Raw genomic sequence first — 22678 nt, 5'->3', positions numbered from 1 at the left:
AAAAACATACATTCATATCTCCCTAATGTCGAATATGGTTTTGACGGAGAACCTGCCATTTTAAAGGTGTGTCCTCTGTCTACATACATTTGTCTCTTGTCTTGACCATATTTAAACTTTTTTTTTTTTAACTTTAAAGTGCACAGAGATGTAGTAAGATGTCATGCTAACTGCTGCTGAACGCTGTTGGAAGACAGAGAGATGACTGGCATGTCCAGCTGGGGAAAAAAAAATCAATATTCAAAATCCAGATACCATCTTAAACTGGATTTAACAAAGTAAACGAATTCCAGCAGGCTAAACACAAAGAATCAGCTGAATGGTATCTGACATTAAAATATTACAAAAAAAAAAAATCCTTAACATTTTCATTTAACATTTAAACGAGCATTATTTTTAGGTAGCTACTTTGTTCCTCGCTTCCTATTTTAAACACTAGGGGTCGCCATTAGATCAAAAGTAGTTTTAAACAGCGCAAAGTGTCCCTCAAGAAAAATGGCCCCTTTGGGAGAAGTTTCATTTAAAAACGAAATCAATTAGGCTGAGTCTAAGAATATGCATCACTGTAATCTCATTTCGCCCATGTGCCATATTTACTACAGTTGCTGAATACAATACAACGTACTGGTAATAGCCACCAAAATGTCCGAAAAATCGTGAAAGCTGTTGGAAAGAGAAGCAGGTGTCAGCTGTAGTGAACTGGATGATGTCATGACTGAACTCTCAGAAGTGTTGGGAATCATGGGATGCAAGAGACGCGAATGGAATGAGATCAAGCACCCGATGGATAAAGTAGGCTAAATGAGCAATGTGGAAAGAATGGAAGGGGATAAAGAGCTCTGGACAACAGTGTTTCACAAGTCAAAATAAGAAATAAGCAATTAGATATTATTTCGCCATTAAATTTTTAGTTAGTAATTAATCTGCACAGTCCTTTTTATTTTTGTAGCTATATTATATTTGAATGCATCAGCCTAACTACCCAACTTAAAGGTATCTTCGGGGGGACTTTTACGGTAAGTACGATATTTAAATTGCTTAGCCTACCTAGGCTATAGCCACTGGAGCATCTGCATGGTAGGTTTACATTCTTATGAATTCTTATTCGCGATAGAAAAGCAGCTCTTTCACGTTATGGTATCACAACTGTGAAATTACAAACAAAAAATACACCTTCTGAGACATGAACTGAAATGAATTGTGAATTTTATTAACATTAAATCATCCTCATTTTCACCTCAAAATTTTGGGGAAGCTGTGCCTCCCCCGACGAGCCGCCACTGCACCTTTCAGTGCCTCAATGATCTGGTGAAAGGTGTGAAAATCTGGAAGAGGCAACCCACTTTCGTCAAGAGGTAACCTCTCCACCTCTCTCTACCCCTCCTTACACACCCTCTCTGTCTTCCAGCCTCCCATTCACTCACACACCCTTCTCAGGTTGTGACCGCGGTGTCCATCAGGAAAAGATGCCGGCTGAACGATTCGTGGCAGTGGCTGTGATTTGCGCTCTGATGGCGCAAAACTGCCGTGGGGAGCTTGTGGCTCATGTGCAGGAGCTGAATCCCGTCCCTGAATCCTCTCTGCTCAAGCCCAAAGTCATGATCGCTATTCTGGCTCGGAACTCTGCGCACAGCCTGCCGTACTACCTGGGCTGCATCGACAGCCTGGACTACCCGAAGGACCGGATTGCGATATGGTGAGACTCTCCAAACTGGACTTTTATGGAATGCGTCTGTAGAGGTGTATGGTTTGCTTTGCAGCAAGTGTGTTGGTTGAAAACTGAAAATGTCTGGTACATAGTGGAGTTATTGTGAAGTGCGCGCAGGTAGGGTTTGGTTAATGAAAACCTTCTGGCAGATAGAGGAACAGAGACGCCGCTGTCTGCGTGCAGCAGACCTGTTAAAGCGGTTTTACTGCACTCTGTCCACGCGTGTGCACGGATTTAATTACATGTTAAATGAGGATGACTGGCTTTTGCTGGCTAAGCAACATGTCCTGTCGGTTCTCTTTATAATTAGAGTTTTAGGAAAATTTCTGTCAGCATAATTTTCGAGTGGCAATCAGTTCGTCTCGCGCAACCACCCCTACCAACTGTGACATAGGCTACTTGTAATATGTATAATAACAATCTCTGTTTTGTGCTGCGACTCGCGAGGATATGCCTATATGTATTTATTTGCTCTAACTTGTAAATGTTTTGTTACTACTGAAATGTTATTCTGAAAACGCTGGTGAAACGCATACACTTGTGTGTAAGAATACAAACTACCAGCTTACTGAATGATTGAACGAATGATCTAGATATCCCCGCCCCCTTCTTGTATTTCTTAATTAATACAGGAGAGGGGAAGAAGGGGACCAGAGTTAATGTCTTTCTCTTTCATGCCCACATTCTATCCGTGTTCATTACCACTGATGATGAGCATGAATGATCTGTGAACTATCCTCACTTCCCTTCAGCTTTTCCTAGGATAAACAAGTGATTTACATTACATTTCTTTCTAAATCAATTGGTTAGAGGCACACACAACTTTTATTTCATCTCCCTCTCCTCTCTATGCTGCTCCACAGTCTGTGCGGAGCTACTTTGATTGGAAAACATTCAGTATGAGTTTGGGCTGACAGTACACCCCACTCCACTGTTATGCCTTATGCTTTACCACTTTTTACATTTATTTCTTCTGGCAGGATTTAACTGGAGAGTGTTTTGAATGAGGCACACATTTATGAAGTGAAATTCATTTTGAATCCTTTTGCATGTCATTTGAGCCATAGGCTGAACTCTGCTAACACAGACTATGTACACATACACAGAGGTATGGTTATGACATTTTGATTAAACATTACAAGTCAGCAACAATGGAAAGAAAAAAAACTTGCATGGATAAATTGTTTACAATAAGATCTATAAAATCCATTTAGAAAATAGATAGGGTCAATTTTTATTTCTTGTCAACTTTAGCTGCCTGTGTGTGGAGATTTGTATGCATGTATGTGCACAATTATGAAGACCTGCAGGAGATTACTGAACAAACGGAGCAGTCAGATGACAGGCTGAAAGTCTCACTGCTTTGTGAAAGAATGTGGGGAATTAGGGGGAAGAAAGGATGGAGTGAGAGGAAAGGGCAGGGGAGGGGAACTGTTGAAAATTACACAGGGGCACCACAAGTGGCCTAACAATCCACATTCCATCCCTATTGACCACGCACACTGGTCAACCACAATGTTATCTCTCTGCCCAACTTTGTCTTTTCTTATTTGTTAGGTAAGCCAGTATGAAGTGTAAGTGTTGTTTAAACTAGAATTTGTGTTTATTCTATTAGCCTGAAAAAATACTGTTAAATAGCATAACTAAAACAGAATAAGCAACATTTTTTATACATTACTGTAATCCTAACTAATACTGTAGTTATAGAGATTTTTTTTATTCAAGTAAATAATAGCTGTACGTGTAGGTAACTAGGCCTACTGTACTTAAAAAGGTAGGCAAGATGGTCCTCATGAAATGAAAATTCACGATCGCATTCAGATCTCCTTCCATCCAATCAACAACTGATGGAGAGAACAAAGATTTTTTCCATAATCTGTTTCACTCAAATGTATATCAGAATAAAAAAGCAAAGATCTGTCTACTTCCATTTCATCACAACCTTAAAGGAACTTTGATTACAATTAGAGTTTCTGTGATTGTTTGACTTCTGTAACACTGAAGAGAATTGTTAGCACTAACAAGAGAGACAGAGAGGATGATCTCCTCTGACAGTGTCTTGATGGCTCAGAGAATCTTAAGTAATAAAGAAGGAAGAGTGTGAACCCAGTGTCATGTTCCCTAAAGGCACAGTCCTGTAATTAGCAAAACGGTGTTCAAGCTAATGGTGCCAACACAGCTTTTGACTTAAGGTAGAAATGACTGATCAAGTTACAGTCAAAATTACTGAATACAGACTCGTTTATAACAGCCGACTGCTCTTTTGTGTCTGTTTACTAGCCTTATCGGTATGATGTGATTTTCTTGACAACCATGCGAGCAGTTTTCCTTCGGACTCAGGTGTTCGTTCCAGCAGTTATGATGCTGTTTCTGAGGAATGCTGGGCATTTTGGCAAGTTAAATAAACAAAGCATGCTGAATAGCTATAACAAAGGGCTTGAGAAAACAATAGAGATATGGTGGGTATTGATCTGAAGGTCAGCTCTGTAAATGATTATGTGTTTGTGTTTTTATTAGATTTGCATCAGTTTTGCTGTTAATAAAACCCTGGTGCAGTGTTCGATGGGGACTATAGCCTAACTTGGGCATTTCTGCAGTTCCCCTTCACTATTGTCCTTTTCAGCAGGTCCAGAATCAGTTTCTGCTCTTTCCAACAACAGTCAATTCAGTTGTCTTTCCCATCCACCCGAAACCCAAATGGCCATAACCCAGCAGGGGTTCGAGTGTAGAGGAACAATAGTGCACAAAAGTCCAGACGGCAGGACGAATGTAGACTTTAGTCATGGGTGTCTGGAGTCGAGCTGGAATAGTAGTTTATTGGTGTGCAGTGTTTTGGGTCAGGGCAGGTTACCAAATAATCTGCACAATACTATTATGTAAAAATGACATGGTTGTATAGTGGATATTGCAGCATTTTCATCGCAACACTTGTTTGCAGTTTTGGAGTGTTTAGTCACATGACATTTTATGGTTCTGTTGATTGGCTCAAAATGTTCCGAGGTCCAATGCAGCTGCTAATGAAATATTTGCTATTGCATAACTTTCTCCAGGTATTATATAGATGTTTTTGGGACTTTTCTAACAATCACAGACCATTGTTTTAGGTTGTCCCAAAAGGCACACTTGACAAAAGATAGACGTGCATGAAGCAAGCAGATTTGCGGGGACATATAGGAAAGGATTTCGAGGTGACAGAGCTTTATGTTGTTGTTGCAGTCTTCATGTCTGCAGTGCAAGCAATCAATCTATCTGTCTACCTCTACCTGTTTCAGTCTTTTTTCTCACACCCCTTTCTCATATTTTCACTGTCCATTTTCTTGCTCTTGTTCTGTGCATAATCACATATCACATACTTTTTTTTTTTTTTTACAGTGTTTCACAGATGTGTTTATATTCACAAGGAAAATGAAGGGAGAGTTTAAGAGTTCATGTGAATTTTTGATAAACTCTGTCAGTGTCAGGTGAGAGACTGTGGGAATCTCTCCTGCTTTCCAGACTGACTAGTCTATACTGTATGCACTCTTGAGAAAAGCATTCGTTTATACAGATATGTGTTGATTTAAACTGATTTAAGTTACAACTGATTTAACCGCTTTTGATGCTTTTATCAGATTTGTGATAACTCTAGAACAGATATATAGAAGAACAATGAGTCATTGAAAAGCAGATTAAGCTCAAATGTTTTGGATGGATCTCTTAGGTCCTAGTTTGCAGCTGTATCAAATGAAATGTATTGGTACCTTTAATGTGAATGTAATTATGTACTTGTAAAAAAGATGTCAAATGTGATGAGGGGGGATGAACTAGCATCAGACTCTCTGACATGGCAGAGCTGTGTTGACAGAGGGTGGCTGAAGGAATTTGAGAACAGCAAGGGCTTCACAAGCCCCTTTGCCCCCTCCTCAATCTACAGAGCCAGGCAGCCACGTCAGCCCATGCAGAGCCACTGCAGAGCAAGCAAGCAAACACACACACTCACACACGTGTATGTACACACACATCTGTAACTGGCTATGTTTGAACCAAAGGGCATTTTCATTCAATGAGCAATTTACATTTACATTTTTTTGTATCTTTTCTCAATAAATAATGTTCCAAAGCAGAACTATTTCGGCAAAGTGTATGCATTAGTATACTTTGTCAATGTTTTTATCTAATAGGGATAGTTCGCCTAATATAATTCTGTCATTATTTATTAACCTTTATGTTGTTCTAAAACTGTAATTTTTTTAATCCTTCGGACACAAAAAAGATCAAAAATGACTTTTTTTTTGTCTATACAGTGAAAGTCAGTGGCCCAGTGTTGCTTTGGACACCATTTACTTTTATTGACAAACAGTTGAAACATTTTGAAAATATATTTTTAATTGTTCTGAAGAAGAAATTCATAGAGGTTTGGAATGACATGAAGGTGAGTAAATCATAAATCAAAATTTCATCTTTGCATTGAACAATCCCTTTAAATCCCTTTAAAAAGTCAATAGAGGATCTACATCCACATTAATCCAGATATTTGAAAATGTGTTTTTTCAAAATGCTAGCATTTTTAAAAAAAAAATCTAAAAGTCGTTCGTCAATACTGACATGTAAAAAAAGGCATCAGCTTGCTGCAAATACGTAAAATGTCATAAACTCTTACTAAGGTTATACCAAGAGACCAGACACAATAAAGTTCTCATTATTATTTAATTCTTCTGTTTTCATTTTTATGTAATGAGGGCATAGTTTGTAGTTATTAAAGACTGTGGTCTGTCATTATGAATACACATGCTCATCTTAATAAAACAGACCCATTGTTTTAGATAAAATGGGTAATCAGCCTAGAAGGCAGCTTATTTTGGCGTTGTCAGAACAGCTTTGAACAGTAGAAGACTTTATTAAATCTTTTTTATGGGTTTATCTAATTTAGGGTTATGTCATGTAATCTCTGTGTTTTACTCAAACATGATTGCTTCTTTTATTTGGGGATAGTCCTCTTTATCTATCGTGGCTGTACTGTGCAGGTGGAGAAAGTATAAGATGTGCGTGCTTGGAGGTGAGTAGCATGTGGTGTCCAGATGCTGTCAGTAAGGACATATGGAGGAGAAACAGAGAGACAAAAAGAGAGAGTGAGCCTCGGGCGGTCAGATAATGAGCTGGAGACTTACAATAAACTTCAAACGGGTGGTGAAAGAAAATTGAGTTTTTATAAGTAAAGTCCTGCTTCCTCCAAGCACAGCAGGAGCGCACACACACAAAACCTAGAGCTAAATGTCCTGCCACGAACACACACACACAGATCCCTAACACTTTTAATCACCTTTCCACTTACAGAATATTGCAAGTGAAATAACTTTGGGATGTTTAACAGTGAAATATCAGATTAATTGCAGATTGGACTGAGGATTTGTTCCCAAAACATAAAAAAATGAACATAAATCAAAATACAGGTTGGGAGAAGCAACTTAATAATATTGTAGAATATAGACCTCATTCAGAAAGTGTATGTAACGTGGTCAGTGTCAGCAGTGTGTTTTTGCCCTTGGGTGTGGAAATTTGTTAGGGTTCGAGAGGTGAGAGTGAAAGGTGAGGAGAATGTGTCTGTCCGGATATATGACTGACTGAACCTTCAGAAAGCAGAAGTTTCAGTCATTCATATGCTGGCAGGTTTGAATTCCTCTGGCTGTTTACTTGTCCGGTCATGAAAATAAGTGTTGCCCCCTGTGTCCAGAGCTGAGACACAGCCTTAAAAACTCCATACAGGCAGAAATACACTCACATCATCACATATGTGCTTATATTTGGGTGAATCAAAAAGCATGCTGGGGTATTTTATTATTATTATTAAAGAAACATTATGTAAAAAAAAAAAAAATAACAATAAAATAACCATTCACTTTTAATATTAGTACAAAAATGAATTATTTAAATAGTAAGGGATTTATACGTTATATTATATATAACAATACATTAATCTTTTTCTTTTGATTTTAGGAGAAATATGACCCAGACATGTTCTTCATGAGATTTCCCCATTTACTCATTCCCCATTTACAGTCATACATAATTTAAGCATATAGTAATGTAACATAAAGTCATGCACAAATCATGAATCTAAATTCTCACCAGGGATACTTGCACACTTCACTATGTGTATATGTGCAGTTTTCTTTGTCATGGAGAAGCATAACCCAAAATGCATTGTATGGGTCTCTCCCCAGGAGGGTCGGAGAAGAACACATGCAATCTTTTGCCATTAGAGAGTCATTTAAAGAGATGCAGCGAGTCTGTGTATTCCAGATGTTTATATCAGTGTGACAGAACCACAACATGTTTAATTAATTCATATAAATGCTGAACTAGATTGAAGAGAGAACTGTACATAAGAATGAGAATTGCATGCAAAGAAAAATCTAACACACTTGTATTTATCCTCATGTAATAAAATGCACATGCATATGCTCTTTTGCTTTTCTGCTTCATTGTTCATTCTGATTTTAATGGATTTTTCACAGATGTTCTGGAAAAATTATTGCAGCTCGAAGGCCTGTTTTCCTATAAAGCAACCGTGGCACACTTGCATTAGATGAAGTCATCAGAAAAGCAGTGTGTATGAAAGCAGTGATCTTTTTGACACTGAATTGCCTGTCATTACCTGTGTGTCAGGTGTTTCAAACCAGTGATAAAAAACCAGACTGCTTATCGAGCTTGATGCTGTCTGTTCCCTTTGCTGTTATACGCTCATAAAATCTTGGACACCCATAGAGCATACTTAAAACACATATACATCACCTTGGCCTGTATTTTCGGCATTCTTTGGTGGAATATGTTGTTATGAGCGAGACTGTCTTGGCTGAGTAATTGTCTGTGTTTGAGTGACAAAATAGCAGTCATGGTGTCGAATAGCTGGTCTATTACTTGTTATTTAAAGATGAAGAGTGTATGGTAATATGAGTTTACTTGGATGCACACACTACATACACTGTTATCTGTTGTCTGACAATGTTTGTTTGTGGGATTTATATGTGTATTTGTGGGTTTACTCTAGTATTATTCACTGCAGATGTTCAAGGCAGACAAAGCCGTAGATTTGGAAACAGGATGGATGTGTCCCTCAAAATAAAAAAAATAAAAAAATCCATGGAAATAAATAAACCAAAAAAAACAAACAAACAGTCAAACAGATATAGAAAATAATAAATTACATAATTTTACATGACAAGTAAAATAACACAAATAGACTCAAAAAATAAAATGTTTTATGCATAAATCTCAGTAAATTTAGTAATGTTAATGCTTTAAATAAATAAATGAGAAATATATACAAATATAATATTTATTTATTTGAAATATTTATTAATTTTTTAATATCTAAGCATTCTTAAATGTCAGTTTACTTGAAGTACAGTAAAATGGCACAAAAGAGACTTTCCCCCAGAGAATAAATTGTTACCACACTCATATTTGGTCTTGTTTTAAAGCATAAACCTCAGTAAAATTAGTAAAGTTTATGCTTTAAAACAAGTAAACAATACAATTTCTCTTCTTAGCTAAATTTAGGCCTGTATTGCTTAAAGGATGTATAATTAGTACTTGAAAATAAGAAAAAAAAGGCTGCTTATGAATAGGCTTTTTGTAATTTATTATTATTATGATGACTCATTTAACTGTTTTTGTACTTGTCTACACATTAGGTGAAATGAATCCAGTTTAATTTTCTCCATTGCCTCAAGTTTCATCCTGATACTGCTGCAGAACATCCCGCAGTGCTCTATTAATATGGATATACACACAAGTGAAATTTTATTTCTGGTAAAGGTGGGGTGAGGAAATGTGAATGTGTGTGTGAATATGACGACTGAGGTGATGTCAATATTTGTTGGCTCTTTCCCACATGGTTTTACTGCAGAGTCCCTGTGCAGTGTATCCACCCACACGCAAAAACAAACCTCACTTACTAACTAAACACACTTTGTTTGTTTTTTTTTCATTTTTCACATTTTACATCCAAAATCCACAAGCCACAAAGTAGTAATGCTGGGAAAACTCACTGTTATGTCACATCCTATATGTTCGTCGCTGTTAATGTAGTCAAAATATAAATTAGAAGCGGTTTTGCATAAATGTTGTTGCAAGTCACGGTATATTGTTTGATGAAGTTGGAAGTTTATGAATTTTCACTTACTAGTAACATATTGAACTATGCTAAGATAGGCCCTTGAAATACTAATATAAAACTTAGACAATAAGTCTTTTACCTCTCACAAACTACTGTTAAGTGCCTCACTTCCTTCTTAGACCATAAATGTGCCTGAGGAATTTATGAGCCCTGGAAATACAGTGCTAGCTAGCTAGCTTGCTAACATCGTCAAATAGCAATTTTGACATCTTCACATGAATTTAAATAATCTTATCGAGCTTTTCCACAAGTCTAGGAGAAGGAAATATTAACTCAAAACACATTGTTGACTGTTCCATCCTTGCCTGAGGGACGCATCGTTCTTTCACTGCTCCTGATGAGCAGGTGTTTTTGAAGATTGTCTTGTTTATGTTAAAATTATGTAAATTTACATTTATCAGACGCTTTTATCCAAAGCGACTTACAGTGCATTCAGGCTAACATTTTTTACCTAACATGTGTTCCCTGGGAATCAAACCCACAACCTTTTGCGCTTCTAATGCAATGCTCTACCAGTGAGCCACAGGAACACTCCTTTATCACAAATTCTCCTTTATCATTTCTTGAAGGGCTGCAACGGACCATAATGTGGACAACACCACATCCATGCTGAGAGAATGGCTGAAGAACAGTCAAAGCAGATACCATTACGTGGAGTGGAGACCCATGGAAGAGCCACGGTTGGTTGAAAACATCTTGTTACAGAACATGAGGTTTCAGAGTCAATTAGCACTAATGGGTGTTTATGTCAGGAATTTGCAGCAGTCTGCTAATGTCTTTCCCATCTAATGATTTCCAGAACAGGGATTTAAAAAATCATATCAATTCTGTCATTATTTTGTTACCATCCTGTTCCAAACCTATGCATGTTTTTTTCTATGTAAGTCATACACAGATGAGTGGGGGCCGAAACACTGGGCTCCATCTCGTTTTAATCATGTAATGAAGCTCAGACAGGCGGCACTGAAGGCTGCACGAGAGCGCTGGGCTGATTATATACTGGTGAGGTCACGCTGCTTTTCTTGTCATAATCGACTTATGTTGCATGTTACACTCATGTTAAATAAAAACCGCAAGTACTATTACTCCAGCTATATTCATCATATGACACTTACGTTGATGCTAAATTGGTATTTTTATGTAAAACTAGAGTTCTCCAACTACATCTCTTTCTTTTCTCTATTTGTCGACAGTGATAACCTCTTGACCAACCCACGGGTGCTGGATCTCATGATGGCAGAGAATTTCACACTGGTGGCACCCATGTTGGATTCCAGATCCCTCTACTCAAACTTCTGGTGTGGCATCACGCCTCAGGTAAACCTTGTTCACCTCAGGCTCAAAGAGCAATACAAATAAAATTCTCTCATCATTTACTCACCCTCATGGTTTTCCAATCCGGTATGACTTTCTTTCACCTGCGGACCATAAAAGAAGGTATTTTTAAAAATGTCTCAGTGTTTTTTGTTTTTCATCCACACAGTGGAAAAGGTTTTGGTTACCAACATTGATCAAAATATCCTCTTTTGTGATTTTCCAGATGAAAGCAAGTCATAAAGGGTTTGGAATGACATGAGGCTGAGTAAATGATCAATGCATTTTCATTTCACTCAAAAATGAAAATTGGTATTAATTACTCGCCCTCATGTTGTTCAGACCGTAAGACCTTTGATCTTCAGAACACAATAAAATTATTTTTCATGCAAAACCAAGAGCTTTCTGACCCTTCATAGACAGCAATGTAGCTAGAATGTTCTCAGGCCCAGAAACTCAGTAAGGAAATCGATAAAACAGTCCATGTGACATCAGTGGTTCAACTGTAATTTTACGAAGCTATGAGAATATTGTTTGTGCTCAAAGAAAACTGAAATAATGACTTTATTCAAAAAATATTCTCCCCTGTCTTGGTGAACTAACCCTTTAAGGCAAGATTTATTGCTTTTGTTCAAAATACATTCAAATTGAAATTGTACTTTCAACATTCACAATTAAAACGTAATTATGAACAATGCTTCAATAGGTCTGATATCTCATTTTCTCAGGGTTATTACAAGCGCACGCCAGACTACCAGCCTATCCGTGAGTGGAAGCGTTTGGGCTGTTTCATGGTTCCCATGGTGCACTCCACCTTCCTGATGGATCTGAGACGTAGCGCCACACTCGACATGGCTTTCCACCCACCTCACCCCGACTACAGCTGGGCGTTTGATGACATCATGGTCTTTGCATTCTCCGCACGACAAGCTGGTGAGAGATCTCCACTGGATTGCTTTAACAATGGTCCATTATGGAGTAGCACATGACAGGAACATGAAACAAGGCAAAATATCAAAATAAAAGACCAGAAAACCTAAACAAACACCCAAACCCAGCGTTACAACTAGTTATTAAATTATATATATATATTTAATTTAAATATCAAATAATAAAGTCAAATGTTATAATATCAATGTGAATGTGTTGCATATGTAGAAATTAACATTAAGCTAGATTAATAAATGCTGGTATTATAGTATTTTAATACAGTTAGGTTATGATACGCATTAACTAATGTTAAACCATTGAACATATTGTAAGTGTTGCCATTTTATTATTTAAGTGCATGAGTTGTTTTGGAAATGAATGCTTTTAAGCACAGAATGTTTTCAGAGCAAACAGATGAAGGCAGTTAAGAGCACCATTCTTCTGTTTTTGGGACCCAGACCAGACACGGATCAGAAACTAACACATAAATCACTGCACCTCCAACTGTCCAGCTCCAATATATGTTGCTGTGGAGGGTTTGTGTTGATATAACACCTTTAATGTTGGATAATATTGTGGCTAATATAACCAGCTCCAGCTGGGCAGTTTTATGGCCTCTTTGGTTGTTTGTGGATGTTCCATTAAGGAAATAATGTGTGAGAGAGAAAGAGAGCGTGCACCGCTAACAAAAAGCCATCAAACCTTGACTCCAGACACAACCATGAATAACACCGAACCACACAAACACATTAATGATGCAAAACTCATGTTTCTCGTTGTGTAGGGTGGGCTGAATACATAAGGTACATAATAGAATTATGTGAGATATTCATGATGTGTCTGTATTACGTTGTTGTTTTTTCTGTAGGTGTACAGATGTATGTGTGTAACAGAGAACATTATGGTTTTCTGCCTGTACCTCTGAAGGCCCAGCAGAGTGTAGAAGACGAGGAGGAGAGTTTCACACACACCATCACTGAGGCCATGAGTGAGTATTATCACTCACAAACACATTATTATATACACATTAAAGCATAGATGTGTAATGCATTCACTACAGTTCAAAAGTTTGGGGCTAATTCCATTTTTAAATGCTTTTGAAAGAAGTCTTTTATGCTCTGTAAAACTGCATTTATTTGATCAGGAATACAGTTAAAACAGTAATAATGGGAAATATTATTACAATTTAAAATAACATTTCTATTTTTATATATTTTAAAATGTAATTTATTCCTGTTATGGCGAAGCTGAATTTTCAGAAGCCATTACTCTAGTCTTCAGTGTCACATAATCCTTTAGAAAGCATTCTAATATTGACTGATTTGGTGCTTAAAAAACATTATTATTTTTTTGTTGTTGTTGTGGAAACCATGTTTTTTTCAGGATTCTTTGAATAGAAAGTTCAAAAGAACCACATTTATTTGAAATAGAGATCTTTTTAACATTATAAATGTTTTTAATGTCACTTTTGTTAAGTTCAATGCATCTTTGCTAAATAAAAGTCTTGATTTCTTTAAAAAATAAAATAAAGTCTTACTGACCCCAAACTTGGAACAGTAGAGTATGTTCATCAAGCCATTTTCTTATTGGGGACTGTTGCCTGGTCCCCACAATGCAGGCAAACACACACACACAAACTCATAAGAAGCACACCCATGGCTCCTGCCCCTAATAAACCACCCTTTTTCCAGCACTTTAACTCTTTTCCACTTCATAATTTGAAACCTTATTATTTACAGGATTTATTTACATTTTGTTATGTTCCAGTGTGTAATGGTCAGATGTCCATTTTTTATGCAACTAAAATGCCTTTTCTTGCAGTTGATCATAACATAAAACCCTCTGAGTTTCTCTTCACTCCACGCAAATCTCAGGACAAGATGGGCTTTGACGAGGTGAGAGAGCAGAATCTCTGGAATGTCTTGCTTGACTGGACACTCATGATAGATATTCTGCAAAGAAACCTCAGCTGATTTAAGCTTCTTTGAAGTGACATTTTCTTATTTTGCCCTGCTTCAGTCCTCAGACTCTCTCGTTCTCTTTTCTGCTCAGATCTTTCTGATTAATCTGAAGCGGAGGTTGGACCGGAGAGAACGGATGTTGAACACAATGGCAGTGCTGGGTCTTGAGGCCACGCTGGTTGATGCTGTAGATGGCAAGTAGGTCATCAAGGGGACATTATGTGGAATCATATTTGAGATGTTTGGGCAACTGTTGATTTAACCTTTTTGATTCCCTGTCAGGGCTCTGAATACATCTCACCTTCAAGCTCTAGGTATAGAAATGATGCCAGGATATAAAGATCCATACTCTGATAGGGTGCTGACGCGTGGAGAGATCGGCTGTTTCCTCAGCCACCACTTCACCTGGAAGCAGGTACAGACATACTCACATGTAAACAAACATTATAAATATAGAATATGGAATAGGGCCCAAGGTTTTTTCTTTTTCAATATAAAATTAATGAAAGGAAATGTCCTTCAGAAAATGCTGATTGTCAACCAACAGAGGTCAAGTTAAATATTATGTGAATGACTTTATTTTCTTTGAATTTTGTATGAAGTTTTCAGTTTTTGAAAAAATTTGGGATGTGTCTTAATACAATTTAAAACTCTCCTTTTTTTAGTGTATTTTAAATATATAAAATAAACAAGTAAATGGGATGAATAAAACATTCAATAGGAAACTTATACTTCCCATGAATTCTTTTTTTTTTCTAATAACGTGTAAGAGTTGAATGATTGAGATTGTCAAATGTGGTCTATACTAGAATTTGTCTAAACACTTTTAGATTTTTTGGGTTTATTTTATGTTTTTTCTTTATATTAAATTATATTTCTTCAACACATCTAATAATTATCACAGCACAATCATTGAATTTGTGCCTCTAATGCTTTAAAACAAAGTAAGTGGACCATATTGGCAGAAAGTTCTGTATATATGTACACACACAGGGGATACACCCTGTCTTTATTTATAGATTTTCACTGTTAATTAATGTTTTATATGAGCTAAACATAGTATAATTTTCCAGTTAATCAGATGAGCAACATTCAAGTAAATTTTTTCCATTTTCTGAAACAAGATTTTTCAACAGACGAATCGTTTTTCGTTTACTTTGTGTGTTTGTGTGTGAAAGGTGGTGGAGAGGCGTCTGCAGCATGTGCTGGTGTTGGAGGATGACGTAAGGTTTGAGCCTCAATTTAAAAAGAGGTTACAGACCATCATGGAGGATGTTGAAAAAGCTCAGCTAAACTGGGACCTCATGTAAGAACAACACCAGCTGAAAACAAACACATGATGAGACGTTTTCATCATTACCCAAAAGCATATTGATCTTTCTCTTTCTACATCTCTCTCTTTCTTCTTCGCTCTCCATAGATATGTGGGCCGTAAACGGATGCAAGTAGCTCAGCCGGAGGTGTCCGTAGAGGGTGTTAATAATCTGGTGGAGGCTGATTACTCATATTGGACTCTAGGTTATGCCCTTTCACAGCAGGGGGCCAAGAAACTCCTCGCTGCTCTGCCATTCGGCAAGATGCTCCCTGTGGATGAGTTCCTGCCAGTCATGTTCAACAAACACCCAAAGTAAGTGTGAGGCAAGGATGGGTGTGTGGATAGATAGGTTGATGGACAGATAGATCAATGGATGGATGCAAGGATAGACTGATGTATAGGTCGATGGTTGAATGCATCCATAGTTTGATGGATAGATAGGTCAATGGATGGATGTACGTATGGATGGATGGATGGATAGATCAATGGATGGGTGCATGGATAGATTGATGGAAGGATGCATGGATAGATTAATGGATAGATCAATGGGTGAATGCATGGATAGATCAATAGATATATAGATAAATTGATGGATGGATTTTTCAGAAGCTTTTACACACTGGTACACTCTGAGGCTGTACTGCTGAGTGGAGAGACACAGTGCTAGATTGTTCAGAGTGCAGGGAAAAGTATGGTGTCCCTACTGGGTCACACAATGACTGCCTTTCTACCCAGTTTCCTCTATTGGGAAGCCTGCTCAGCACTAGCTGTGCCCCCAGCATGTGTTGCCTTTACTGGCCCTTCTCTCTCTCGCCTAACACCCTCAGTACCCTGCGGTCCTTCTCCTTTGTTGTCTTGCTTTCTCTGGGTCTCTCTCCCTACTTTGTGGAATTTTGGGAAGGGCCAGCTCTTCCTGTTCTCGGCATTCAAGGGACAAAATTCCCATTGATAGTTCTCTGAGTTTTGGGGGAAGGGCCATTGGTATAAGACAGATGGATTACTGTATAAATATACTCCACTTTCTGTGTGTTTGTGGTGTGTGTGTGTGTGTGTGTGTGTGTTTGTGTGTGAGAGAGAGAAAGAGTCATTGTGTGACCCAAGTGTGTGAATTTAGTGTTGTATTATTGTAAAGTGTAGTAAATAATGCAGTGTTTTCATGTTGTTCAGATAGCTTTACCCATTATAGAATAATTTAATTGTACTAAATGTACATTATTGTAAAATATTAGTATGCAAATATTAAGATGAAGAACGTTTAGGGTCAATAAGATATATATATATACATTTTTAATACTTTAATACATACTTTTATTCAGTAACAATGTATTAAAGTAATGGCTGTTGAAAATTTGCTTTACCATCACAGAAATAAATTATATTTAAAAATGAATATATGTTACATCAATAGTGTAATTTTTCTCATGCCCTTGCTTTTTTTCTCCCCTCCCCTCATGTGTCTCTCTCAGTACGGCATACATGTCTCACTTTGACCCCAGAGATCTGCGTGCTTTCTCTGTTGAGCCGCTGCTGTTGTACCCAACACACTACACAGGTGAGCCAGGTTACTTCAGCGACACAGAGACCTCCACTATTTGGGATGACGAGGCCACCAGCACAGACTGGGACAGACAGTATGCTAAAAAAACTGCTCAGCAGGAACAAATTCGCTCTGTTGCTCAGAACAGCGTCACCGGGGACACACCACCGCCTGCGTCCCGAGCCTCGCGAGATGAACTCTGAGTCCTCAACGTGTTCTCAAACTACACAACTGAATGACAAAACACACTGACTCATAGACAACTCACTCCTCAATGTCCAGCAGTCACCTCCTCCTTGGCGACACTTCGGCCAATAGCATGACAGCTGGCTGGGATGCTCAAACACCATTGGCTGGCTGGTTGATTTTGCACAAAGACACACAAGCTCCTTTTATTTTCACTTATTTATTTCATCATGCCTTCCAGGGACCAAACTGTCCTCGGTGGACACTTCAAAGTGCCAGACGGACCAGACGGAGGAACATAGACAAATGGGAGTTAGATTTGGGTTTGCTAGTGGATGAACAAGACAGATAAATCTTTATTTTAATGTTTTCTTTTATAATTTTTTTCTTTTGTAATATAAAAACTGATATGGTTTATGCGCAGAATACTGAATAAAAGAATCCTATAGCCTGTCTACATTTCTACTGTATATTGTCAGGAAGGAAATTATACTTTAAGTTAATATAGCATCAAAAAAATTCACTTTTAAATGTAATTCATGTGTCTTATATATATTAGAACCATAAATTAAGAGCATTGTTTACATACTTTTGTGGGGTGGTTGTTCAAATCTGTCGTTTTCACATAATTCAGTTGTATTGGATCTAAAACTCTATCTAAAACAAGTTAAATTTTCTTAAAAGGAGAACATGTGACTTTTGACACATCATTCACTGGTCAATAATGAATACTGTACAAACAACTGTACAAGTACAACGGTTCAAAGTGTGTGTAAGACAAAAGGTGTTTTTGTGTTATTGTGAACATCATATTGTTACTAATTCCTTCCAGAATATTCCAGCAGGCTCATGTGTCTTAAAAAGTGTATGATTCTACTGGGCATTATGTCAACTATCATAATTTGAAATGGCTGGATGCAAACGCCCTCAATTTTCCAAACACACTTGGATTTTTCCACTCAGCAGGCTGGCTCCTGTTTTCTGACTGCTGATTTCATTACCATCTTTGATAACTGAAGATGTCATGGTGCTGGTGGTGGGCTGATTCAATAAAAGTGACTGATCAATAATATGAGTCTAATGATGTCTGTGCAAGCTAACAAAATTCATAGCTTCAGATTCATTTTGGTATAATTGGCAACCTTTGTGTACTCGGGTAGTGTCTGGCTGTTTCTGCGCTAAATACTCACTAGATGTGTTTGAAAACTCCATTCAGTGCAGAAGAGATGTGTATGTGTTGGTTAATGGCTAAAATGGTAAGCTACTGCATTTGGCAACCAAAAACATGGCACACTTAACAATCTAAAAACACTGACCATAAATAAGCTTGCTGTTTCAGAATGTGCTGCCAGTTAAATGCTTATGACCAGTCAGTAAACAAGATATGTTTACACAGAGTGGCCTGTGCTAAAATGTTTTAGGTCTTTGGCATGTTAGTGTTGGTAGATTAAACCATTAGTTTAATTTACTGAGGAATTTAGTGACATTGATGTGGCAGAACAAAAACAGCAGCATTTCCTCCAATCAGTAATGGTTTCCCTTTAACTTCTTGGTAAAAAAATTTAAAATTAATTTTACTAGCAAGAGTTGGAGAGATTGACTATACGTGTAAGCTACATTCAGTCATACCATGACACAAATATTAAAGTACAGTAGGTGTATTAACATATTATTTCGGTGGTGCACATTATGGTGGAAATTCAAATGTAAATGTTAAACGCAGGTAAAAATGCAGTTGTTCTTCCGTGCAGTAATATTAGGAGACACTACCATCTGCTGGAGCATGGTGGTGTTGCATGTCGTCTGTGAAATAAATTTCAAAGGTATGATTGGTAATGAGGATGGGGGCGAGGACTGGGGTTGAAAACCCTCTGCTCTTAGAGACATTTAAGACATCATTCAGGTGGGATGACAACGCATTTTTCAGCGTCTTAAACATACACAATCTAAACATGCTGGTTCTTGCTCTCTTATACTGTGAAATACTTATATATACATTATAGTTTGTCTTTCTTTATTGTTCTAACATTATGGAAATAGCTGTTTAATATGTATAAATTATTTACTGAAAAACAGATTTTTTTAGGTTTTATATCTTAGGTTATGTGTTTCCAACATAACTCATACATGCATGTGTTTCCAACATAACTCATACATGCATGTGTTTCCAACATTAGGTGCCTTAATTCTCTGAGATGAATGTTTTTACTATGAGCGAAGGAGATGTGTGCGTGCGTGCGTGCGTGTATTTGTCATCACTATTTGCCATCGAAGCCACATGATTCAGAAGAGACTTTAGACGCTACAGATTTTCACCAGTTTGTTTTGAATTGTAAAATTATATAATTTTTTTCATAATTCAAACTTGAAAACAATGTCATTTTTGTGCATTAACAGAATGGCATAAAAAAAAACACCAGTATTGGCCACTTAAGACAGAAATAGGTATTTTTATTAAAGAATAAAACATAAAAGAGCACTTCCAAAACAGTTTAATAAATGAAAACAACAAAAACAGTCATGTACAGAATGCTGAATACAAACACTGTACACATATAATTACAAATCTATATATTATAGTCTCATTAAAACACAGGATCAGTAATGCTTTTGGAATAATGTAGACATAAAAATACAAAATACTGTTCATCATTCACACAATCTGTGAAGCAGTTGTAAATAGCAGCCCTTAAACCAAGCACCACATATAAATATTCCCTATTACCAAATACTAAAAAATTGATTACAAAGCTGATCAGGATTAAACTTTAATAATACTTAACAAATCTTAAAGTGCTCAACATAACTAAGCCAACAGAGGTTGAGTGGGATTTTCGTTTGTATTCTGTTGCTCTCTCTGACTTTCTACACCACTTTGGCCATCATAGTGAATCTCTTCATACCCCCTGCTTGAGCTGAAGTGAGAAAATCTCCTTCTGCGTTTCACCAAAATGACAATTCCTGCCACAACAACTGCGATAAAAGTCATTACACCGCAGGCCACGCCAGCCTTTTCACCTCCTGACATCCGGGTAGATGATGCCTGAAACGTTCCGACTATTTGAGTAACTTCGCCAGCCTTTGCTAGTCTCCATTTTTTGGTTTCTCCAACCCTCAGCCAGGCCCGATCACCTTCTGTCATCACAGCTACAGTGTTTGTCGCCATCATGTTGACCAGAGGTGGTCTTGTGAATGGTGGGAGGCGGATAGGTTTTAACTGGCCACCAGTAAACTCACCTGATTGGACACAATACAATACCTGACAGCCATCGCTAATGGCAGCAAGGTGTTGGCTGTACTGAGGTGGACAACGGTATTGGTCCTCTGCAAGAGGGTTGCCAGACTGGCAGCTAAAGAAACCCCCGAATGGAACAGAAGATACTGTTCCTGCCTCGTAATCATTGCTCAGACAAATCCTCATACCATTAGTCAAAAATGTTTGTGCAAAGTAATTTGGAGGACAGTCATGAGATTTGGTCTGTGGGTTTTGTAAAGATGGTCCGAATAGACCTCCAAAAAGGTATCCAGAGTACTGAGGGACTGTCTGTGATGTGGAGCACCAGTAAGTGTCAATTTTTGCACGACGTACATAATAAGCATTTCCACATACATTGTCACAACAATCAAAAAATAACCAGCACGAATGACATTCCCTGTGGCACTCATATTGATTGTAACCCTGCTCTACTATCTCTGAGTGTAACAAAGTGGCACTGTATGGTTGACGGCACGTATAGCCACCAGTATCTGGATTTTTTTGCGCAAGCTCATCACAGATGACTTTTCCATCTTGCGCCGAAGGAGTGCATAATTGGTAAACACCACCAAAGGTCAAATTGGTGACTGGACCCTTGCAGGACGAGTCATTAACATTAGCCTGAAAGTTAAAATTTGGGGAATTTGGATCTACACATCCTGGAATGGTATTTATGTTGTAGTAATGCGCTGCAGCCTGTTGGACTGAAAGGGCAAGTTTATGTAAAGTTGGAACTGGAAGATCAGGAAACATAGATGGATTGAGGAAATAGTGCAGTGGCACACCAGACCGGTCAATAGCCACTAGATTATTTTGCGTGCTCTCTTGCCACTTCTGCAGAGTGATTCCTTGGTAGAATAAAGCCCCACCGTGGCTCTGAACTAAAGAATATGTTATGTTTTGCTGGTAAGTGGTGGTTTCTGAAGTTTCCTGGGATTCCTTGCTACCAAAGTTAAAGTTAACCTTGTTAAAAAAGTTAATGCCTGCCGATGCAGAGACAGAAGACTTGTCTGACTCACTGTTAGAGACATAAGACCTTTTTATATAGTCCTCTTGGACCAAAATGGCCCCGGCATCGACGCTTGTGATGACATGGGTACCATAATCAAGTATGAGTTTCTCTGATAGATAAGTAGCTAGGCGTGTTTGATTGTTCTCAACAGCGTCTGCAATTTCCTCAATCTGCTGAGAAAAGCGAGAGTCCAGAGTAAAGTCAGGATATGCATTCACGGTGTACAGATGATTGCGCACCTGAGAAGATAGAAGAAAAGATAAAACCATTACATCTAAATAAACAAATACATCTAAAATTAAATCCTTTCGTTATCTGCTTTTTAATTTCTACTGAAAAAAATAACTTGTAGGAGCAGCCAGGTATGATGGTTTTCTCGTTAATTCAGATAAAATATCAACTATGCAACGATAGCAGTTATCATATTTAATTAAATGAAGTTTATAAATTCAGTGAAATTGCCAAATATATAAATATTAATGTGAATACAGAGGCTATGGCATATTTTATGTGTTCGTATTTATAGAAGTCGATTCAAAAATAAAAACATATCTTTAAACAGACACATTCTCAGAGGATGATGAGAGCATAAAAAATAACCAGACTACGTAAATGAAACCGAAAGTGGTGCTAGCGTACGCATATTGCGTACACTATGAGATTGCGCACTACTTGACAAATTCTTAACTTTTCCTAAAACGTATCATATATTTTCCTTCCTTGAGAAGTTAATAATAGAATGAACAATTTAAATATACACTCTAACTTCTTTTTTGCCATTGAAAAACCATTCTGCTTTTACTTTTCCACTTTCCTGACTTACCTGAACTCGTGTTGTTACGGAATTCGTCCTCACTTGGTGTGTTTTCATGCGTGTATTTTCTTCAGAGAATTTTCCGTTTAGCACTGGAGGGAAAGAAATGTCTGCATTGATGGATCCTGATGTGGAGCTTTTCTGTTCCAGCCATGACATGATGGTCTCAGAGTGAGTTTCCACTCCGCTTGTTTTCCGTGGAATGACAAAGACTTCATCTGGGATGAGATAAATTCCATCCTCTGTGGTCTGACATTGGGAATAGCTAAAGTTCATCACCCGTCCCACGTCTATGTTTCGCAGGTTATCCCAGCCTCCACCTGGGAGCACCTCTAGTGCTGTTAAAGTTGAGTTCATGCGACATTCACGAAGGCCATTACTGGGGCGAATGAGCGCATTAGAATTGCAGATAACGACAAGGAGCACCAGGACAGTGTATAATGACTCCATAGTGTAGATTTTTTCTCTCCAAACGATTTTTCGTTTT

At 37.7% G+C, this 22678-nt stretch overlaps 2 protein-coding genes across 4 annotated transcripts; one reads left to right on the top strand and one right to left on the bottom strand.

Annotated features, from left to right (window-relative positions):
- Positions 1-635: 635 nt before the first annotated feature.
- Positions 636-18179, top strand: LOC109095558 (procollagen galactosyltransferase 2-like). Of its 3 annotated transcripts, XM_042728920.1 has the most exons (14): positions 636-1016; positions 1256-1355; positions 1438-1696; positions 10436-10547; positions 10752-10868; positions 11049-11183; positions 11909-12113; positions 12979-13098; positions 13932-14005; positions 14163-14269; positions 14354-14486; positions 15250-15377; positions 15492-15698; positions 16853-18179. In XM_042728920.1, the coding sequence occupies exons 3-14, from the start codon at positions 1467-1469 to the stop codon at positions 17124-17126; spliced, it is 1842 nt and encodes a 613-aa protein (XP_042584854.1). In that variant the 5' UTR covers positions 636-1016; positions 1256-1355; positions 1438-1466; the 3' UTR covers positions 17127-18179. The 3 variants fall into 3 exon arrangements, with proteins under 3 accessions (XP_042584854.1, XP_042584852.1, XP_042584853.1); XM_042728918.1 differs by lacking the exon at positions 1256-1355 and having other exon boundaries at positions 1409-1696; XM_042728919.1 differs by lacking the exon at positions 636-1016 and having other exon boundaries at positions 1126-1355.
- A 1360-nt stretch (positions 18180-19539) lies between these two features.
- Positions 19540-22678, bottom strand: mpeg1.2 (macrophage expressed 1, tandem duplicate 2). The gene is made up of 2 exons (XM_019109074.2): positions 22201-22678; positions 19540-21616 (listed from the first exon to the last, which is right to left on the bottom strand). Exons 1-2 carry the CDS (start codon positions 22639-22641, stop codon positions 19916-19918), a joined length of 2142 nt encoding a protein of 713 aa, XP_018964619.1. The 5' UTR covers positions 22642-22678; the 3' UTR covers positions 19540-19915.

Source organism: Cyprinus carpio, chromosome B8, assembly GCF_018340385.1.
Source record: "Cyprinus carpio isolate SPL01 chromosome B8, ASM1834038v1, whole genome shotgun sequence".
NCBI lineage: Eukaryota > Metazoa > Chordata > Actinopteri > Cypriniformes > Cyprinidae > Cyprinus > Cyprinus carpio.
The sequence above is the reverse complement of the archived record's forward strand: the minus strand, read 5'-3'. Positions and strand labels throughout refer to the sequence as shown.

What these genes read in the sequence shown, in the direction of transcription:
- LOC109095558 (XM_042728918.1), top strand. Translation starts at nt 1,467, where the DNA reads ATGCCGGCTGAACGATTCGTGGCAGTGGCTGTGATTTGCGCTCTGATG. An exon ending in AAGGACCGGATTGCGATATG is followed by an intron (nt 1,697 to 10,435) that starts GTGAGACTCTCC and finishes CATTTCTTGAAG; the next exon opens with GGCTGCAACGGACCATAATG. An exon ending in ACAAGATGGGCTTTGACGAG is followed by an intron (nt 14,006 to 14,162) that starts GTGAGAGAGCAG and finishes TTTTCTGCTCAG; the next exon opens with ATCTTTCTGATTAATCTGAA.
- mpeg1.2 (XM_019109074.2), bottom strand. Translation starts at nt 22,641, where the DNA reads ATGGAGTCATTATACACTGTCCTGGTGCTCCTTGTCGTTATCTGCAAT. An exon ending in CCGTAACAACACGAGTTCAG is followed by an intron (nt 21,617 to 22,200) that starts GTAAGTCAGGAA and finishes CTATCTTCTCAG; the next exon opens with GTGCGCAATCATCTGTACAC.